Below are 7,165 nucleotides of genomic sequence, written 5' to 3' on the forward strand. Positions count from 1 at the left end.
TCCAAAGGAAGTATGGTATAGCCGTCGTAGTAGCTCTTCATAAGGCGTTTGCACCTTATATTCGCTGATGAGGGCGGCCCGCAACTCGCTCCAATTGTTGGCGTGCGCTAGTTGTGATGTCCGCTGTGCATCTCCAGTGAGCTGCATCTCTATAGTACCGTACGTTAAGCTATGTTGACGGATGTCCCTCTCCGTATGAATGTGCTCAGGGTCAAAGCGTTACCATCGAAATTGGGCAACTGTCTAAGCATGATAAGTGCCTGGTTCAGATGTGTTTTTGATAGTTCCAGTGTCATCTTGGATTAGAATATATTTAGAACTTCAAGATTCGATGTCGCTCTTTTGACTGCACGAAAGGTTCTTTTGCGGATAAAACGAAAAAAAAATTAAATTATTTTGTTTTATCCTACCGACTGCGCCAATTAAATCCAATTCTTTTATTAATTAAAAAAAATATGGATTGGAAAATAAACGATCTTTATTGGATTTTGATTGGCTTATTGATTTTTGCTTACTGAGCGTTCTCACGCTTGGAAGATTTTTTGGGGACATTTGTTTATAGGATTTTTGTTTAGTCTCAGTTGCAGTAAACATCCGCTGTTTTCTAGGCTAAAGGGGAGTCATGTTATGTGGGTGATTGGAGTGGGAAATTTAGTGGTGTGAGTGGATGGAGTGGCGGATATATTACTATATAGTTATAAATCCAATTCTTTCATTAATTAAAAAAAATATGGATTGGTGAGACTCAAAAACGATCTTTATTGAAACAAAGCGTCTTAAGAACTAACTGATGATTATTCATACAGATTTGATTAAAGTTCGGTTAAAAAAGCTTTTGATATTAGTATTGGGAGCTTTTGATCTGGTGACAAGGGATCTGGATTTTGATTGGCTTATTGATTTTTGGCTACTAAGCATTCTCACGCTTGGAAGATTTTTTGGGGACATTTGTTTATAGGATTTTTGTTTAGTCTCGGTTGTAGTAAACATCCGCTGTTTTCTAGACTAAAGGGGGTCAAGTTATGTGGGTGATTGGAGTGGGAAATTGAGTGGTGAGTGGATGGAGTGGCGGATATATTACTATATATTGTTCATGCCACCGGGTGAACAGCAGTGAGCGGCGAAGAGCAGTGAGGAGTGAGGAGTGTTTTTGATCCTCGGCGTCTACGGTCACACCAGGAGGAGTGACTTGATTTTTCCCATGGGCACCGCCATTTATTCTAGTACGAGTTTCCTTCAGATTTTTTTCTGTCTCGTATTTTGTATATTTAATAAAGCATAAGTTTTCTTTAACCGAAGTTATCGCGCGTTACTAATTCACCTCTCGCTCACCATATCCAGAAGAAATTGGCACCCGCCAACTACTTGTATTTTATTTGGATCCTTCCGCCCCTCCGCGAACGTTGGTCCTTCGAGCCGGATCTCCTTCCGCTCCTCCAGCTTGCATCGGCGGAATTCCTGATAAGTACAAAATTGCATTATTCATATCATTTGCCCCTACATATTAATAAAAGTGTGAGTATTTCCCGCTCTTCCATAGCGACCTACACACTTTTATATATTGTATGTACATACCCGACCTATTCCTAGGTTACATGGTAGTTCCCAATCCTTAGCGTGTTTGTCCAACGTTTTTGTTTTCCATTCCATAACTACACATTTTTATTTCTTTTTTTCCCCTCGCACTTGTCCAATTCCACCTTTTTTACATATGTAAAACTCGTTTACACTCACATATACATGTATTTTCCGCAGCTGTTTGCCAAGTCCGCGTAAAAGTTTTAAAAGACAAAAAAAATTATTAAAGTGTTATAGTAAAGAAAAAAAAAGAGGAAAAAAAGTAATCAAAGTGTTCACCGCGATTTCTTATGTGTTCGAATTATTTTCATTGCCCAATTAATTTCCTCCTCTACACATCCATATACATATAATTCATTCGCACATTTACCACAAAACAAAAAAAATTTAAGTAGCAATTATGCACCGCGATTTCTGGTGTGTTCGAATTGGTTGCAAAATTAATTTCCTCACGCGCGTATCCGCAAACCGGTGCACTTGCTTACATATGTACATACATCGTCATATATTGATGCACGCACATACATATGTACATATTCACAACACAATCCATTACCGTGTAGCACATTGTTTTAACAAAAAAGGAGGGGAAAGGAATCCAACACCCAACTAAATAACAAATTAATTACGTTTTTTGTGAACAACGCGCGGGCATACATATCTACATACATACTTACCTGTGCACTTACGCATGTATGTAGGTACATACATACATATATCAAAGCATTCGTCCGTATGCACTGATCGTTTGTTTTGTTTGTTTTCGCGCACAACACTCGCGGTGTGTAAAAGCGTTCGTTTTGTTCTTTTCCCTCCGCACAACCACAAAAATATTATTAACATAATTAAACAACAAAACCAAAAACCAAATATATAAACAGCGGCCGACAGCTGTTTTCGGAGTAGTGGTGACACGGGAGTCGAGTCGTGATATCGATAGGCGGCTCAATCGCGCCAAATTCAAATCACCTTATTTCCGATTCCCTTCTTTCGCCTAATTACATACCCGTCCATATAATTTCTTCCGGCCATTATTTTGCCCATATATGTCCATATTTATAAATTATATATATAATTTTTTTTTTCGGCCAGTATATCGTGCCCATATATATCCGTCCATATTTATAAATTCCATATCATTTTTTCCGGCCAGTATTTTGCGCACACATATATATATATCCGCCCATATATATAAATAAATACATATATATAGCTTTCTGCTCTCTGACGTGACGGTCGTGTTTTTGCATAGCTCCTGAGTTTTTATTAATATTTATTGTTTTTTCTCAATTTTTAATTGTGCTTAGTTTGTTTACGCTTTCGCTGGTGTTGTTCGCTTGACTCCCTTGTGTTTTATTTCCATAATTCGCCAAATTAATCAGTTTAAACAGTTTTTTCTTTTTCGTGATTAGTGCATTTACATATTTTTTTTATTTTTTTCTTTTGTCATTGCTTCTGCAGTTGCTCCCCTCATCGTCCCCATCATACCATCAGTGCTAGTGGCTTTGTTGTTCTCATGCTTTGTGCTTGTGCTCAGCTTCTCTCCCGCGTAATCACTTTTGTAAGGCCGCCTCTCAAAGCTCGGCTTATAACTGTTCTTGCACTCTCTGTTGTGCTGTGCACTCTAGCTGTCTCTTTGTTTTATTTGTAATTATTGATTTTTTATCAATAATTATCTTTGTGCTGTGAATTTAATTTTTCTGTATATTCTTATATATATATATTTTTGTTGCCTTGTGTTTCTTTCGGCTTTTCAATGGCTTGTTGTCTACCTAATTGCAAGCATTCTGATCGTTTTGATGATCAGTATAGCGCAATATCTTTTTGGCTCTGCGATAATCTTATTCACTTAAAATGTGCTGGCCTCAACGGCCGCGACAACGCAAATTTTCTGGTCTGTCTGTGTCTAAGCCTGAGATTGGCTTAATGCGCTGGACTTGCCCATCTTGTGCCAGCCAGCAGCTTGATTTTAGCCGTATGTATAGGGATCTTCGTTTAAAGTTTCTTTCTTTAAACAAACTGGCCAAACAGCTGTATAACGAGTGTGACTCTAGCTTTCAATTATTCTCGCAATTCAAGTTTGTTCCACCTTTTGAGAAATTGCACAAGAAATGTACCCTTGAGTTGCCTCGTAAGCAGTCGCCAGCTCTCTCTATTACTTCCTCTCCGATTTTACTTTCGCCTACACCATCTTCTTGTCCCTCTTTATGCTCTTCTTTTCAGATTGAAGTACCCATTACAAGCCCTGGTGTACCTCAATCTATCCCTCACGGGAACTCTGATCAATCACAGGATCATGCCGGCTCTCAATCACTTGCGGATCCCAATGCTCCTCCGCCTCCACTAACTGTAGTGCCTCATCGCAAACAATTATTTATCTCAAGGCTTGCTCTAGATACTTCTGTGTCGTCTGTGGCAGCTTACATTGGTAATATTTGCCCTGCTAAGCTTTTAATTCAATAGTTTAAGCTTTCTACGCCTCGCGAAATCTCCTCTTTTAAAATTACAGTACCAAATGAGTACTTCTCAGCTAAGGTTGACCCTAATTTTTGGCCAGAGGGCCTAGTTGTACACGAGTTTGCGCCCAATAAGCGCTCTCAACCTCTTAGTCACTCTGCACCATCGTGGTGTGGATCACCATATTCGTGCGTTGATCGACTCTGGGGCCGATTCAACTTTTCTCTCCGAGCGTGTCTTCAATATGGTCCAGCCCCCTTTTACCCTTTTACAAGTTTTGGGAGGTGGAAGACTTTCCCGCAAAGCCGGAAAAGGAGGATGACGTATTCTGCGAGCGGAACTTCCAGGAGACCACCCAAAGAGTGAAGGACGGCCGATATGTTGTGTCCCTACCGTTCAAAGGTCCGAATAGTGTCGACTTGGGCCACTCAAGACCGATCGCGCTGGCTCAATTCCTGCGGAATGAAGCACGCCTTCTCAAGGATCCCGTCCTAAAAACGCAGTACGATGCCATTATTCAAGAGTACGAGGAATTGGGTCATATCATTCGGGTGACGCCGCCTCAAGATGGGAAAAACTTCTATCTCCCCCATCACGCGATGTTTAAGCCCGATAGCACCACCACCAAGGTACGCTTGGTATTTAACGCGTCGAGCTGGAAGACGCGAGCACTGCAAAAACCTTGGGCATCCGCTGGCAAGCCGCCGAGGACGTCTTCTTCTTCACCGTAGCGGACCCACCATTGAAGGAGTCGACCTCCAAGAGGCAGGTTCTGTCCCATATCGCTAAACTCTTCGACCCCGCTGGCTGGCTAGCCCCATTTGTTTTTCAAGCCAAGATATTCATGCAGCAAATTTGGCTAACCGAACTGGGCAGGGATGACGCTCTGCCGCCTCTCCTGCTGCAGCAATGGCACGAATTTCTGCAGGATTACCCAGGTATCAGTCAACTCCGCATACCCCGTTGGCTAAACAACAGCGATACGCTCTCGTGGGAGCTTCATGGCTTCTGTGACGCGTCGCAGAAAGCGTATGGAGCAGCCCTATATGTGCGGGTTCGGTATGGCGATCAAGTAAGAATCCATTTATTAACAGCTAAGACCCGTGTGGCTCCAGTCACAACAGTCTCGCTGCCTCGGCTAGAGTTGCGCGGAGCGGTTTTGCTAGCCGATCTCTGGGCGTCGATCGTTCCTGAACTCCCAATCTCACCTGCGACTCCACCATTGTGTAGTTGGTCCACCTTCATGGCCAATCAGGTATCCAGCATCTCCAAAAGCACGAGTGGCCAAAGCTGGTCACATGTGCGCTCCGAGGACAACCCCGCTAATCTGGCGAGCCGGGGGAGTCTCCGCGGCCGAGTTATCGGCCAGTAGCCTCTGGTGGCATGGGCCGGACTGGCTCCAGCGGGATCCCGAGTATTGGCCAACTCTCAATAATGAACTCCCAGACACCCAGCTGGAGCAAGGAGTCCAGGACCTCACCACCGCGACCACCCTACTCGATGACGTTAGCGAACGTTTCTCGGACTACGGTAGGGCACCAAAGGGATTTCCACGCCTTCCACGGTCCACCTCACCAATTGATTCGGACCTCCCAGCGTCGGGAATACATCGCGGAAATACGGGCCTTGGGTGAAAGCCGATCCCTGCCATCATCCAGCACGCTACTCAATTTGAATCCATTTCTCGACCTGCATGGGATACTCCGCTCCTGCGGACGACTCTGGGCCGCTGAGTCCCTCCGGTATGATGAACGTCACCCTATTCTCCCTCCCCTATAATACTCATTTCACTCGCCTTCTTGTCGAATTCGCCCACCGCATCACGTTGCATGGCGGCAATCAGCTGATGGTGCGGTATCTGCGCACCAAATTCTGGATCCCACGGATAAAGAACATGGTAAAGTCCCACATCAAGGGGTGCAAAGTCTGCATCGTTCATCGTCGACGACTACAGACTCAGATGATGGGTGATCTCCCTCGAGAGCGAACACGTGCTCCAGGCCTTTCACCCACACGGGCATTGATTTCGCTGGGCCGTTCGAGATCTAGAATTACACCGGGCGTGCATGTCTCATTACTAAGGGTTATGTCTGCGTCTTTGTGTGTTTCAGCACGAAGGCGATCCATCTCGAGGCTACCTCCGACCTCACCACTGAACGATTTCTCTCAAAGGCGCTCGAAAAAGATTTCCTGAACGCCACCAAGCTTGATATAATGAAGGCATTTCCCCAGCATATTTTATCCTGGCAGGTCATTCCGCCGAGCGCGCCCCATATGGGAGGACTGTTGGAAGCAGGGGTCAAAAGTTTTAAGACCCTGTTTTACAAGTCAAGTACGATCGAAGAACTTTCCACTCTCCTGTGTAGGATCGAAGCGTGCCTAAACTCCAGGCCAATTTCTCCCATAAGCGAGGATCCAGATGATCTGCTGGCCCTAAGCCCGGTACATTTCCTGATTGGAGGACCGCTCCTATCCATTGCGAAACCGGAGATTCTGGTCGAGCCTATGTCGCTGATCAACCGATGGCAGCGACTGAAGGCAATACAGCAGGCTTTCTGCCGCCGCTGGAAGAGTGAGTACCTCAAAGAGCTCTACAAACGGAATAAGTGGAAGTCACCGACTCGCAGCCTCCAGACCGGCGACCTCGTGATCGTGTCTGAAGATAATCTCCGCTCCAACGAGTGGCGCTTAGGGCGAATTGAGCGCACTCTGCCCGGGCCTGACGGTCTCGTCCGAGTGGCTGATGTCACCACAGCGCGTAGTTCTATCCGATATAATGAAGCGAAGCTCATCCTGTTGCAAGACGACAGGAGTCCTATCGTGACTCCCAATCCCTCTATGTTCCGTCCGAATGTCCTCGTCTCCGTGCATGTTGTTCGTTCCCGTGCATCGACTAATCCACTCTCCCCTGCGTAATTTCTTTCGTTGCAGTTCGTTCAGCTCGCCCCTCCATAGCGACATGGCCCCCACGCGTCTGACGCACCACCGCAGCAAACGATCTGCTCCACAAGGGACGAACGCGTACCGACCCGGGTCTGTCGGGGGGTTCACACAATCCGGCAGTGTCAGCGCCTCCTGAACCTCCGAGGGGAAAAGCGGCTCCGGGCGGTGCTTATAAATAAATACTGTC

The 7,165-nt window shown here is 45.3% G+C and overlaps 1 protein-coding gene across 1 annotated transcript; it reads left to right on the forward strand.

Annotated features, from left to right (window-relative positions):
- Window positions 1–4,879: 4,879 nt before the first annotated feature.
- On the forward strand, window positions 4,880–6,951 carry LOC137580167 (uncharacterized). Its single transcript, XM_068294090.1, has 4 exons — window positions 4,880–5,094; window positions 5,291–5,540; window positions 5,632–5,777; window positions 6,147–6,951. The coding sequence occupies exons 1-4, from the start codon at window positions 4,880–4,882 to the stop codon at window positions 6,949–6,951; spliced, it is 1,416 nt and encodes a 471-aa protein (XP_068150191.1).
- Window positions 6,952–7,165: the final 214 nt, after the last annotated feature.

This window comes from Drosophila tropicalis, unplaced genomic scaffold (genome assembly GCF_018151085.1).
Source record: "Drosophila tropicalis isolate 14030-0801.00 unplaced genomic scaffold, ASM1815108v1 contig_820, whole genome shotgun sequence".
NCBI classification, from domain to species: domain Eukaryota; kingdom Metazoa; phylum Arthropoda; class Insecta; order Diptera; family Drosophilidae; genus Drosophila; species Drosophila tropicalis.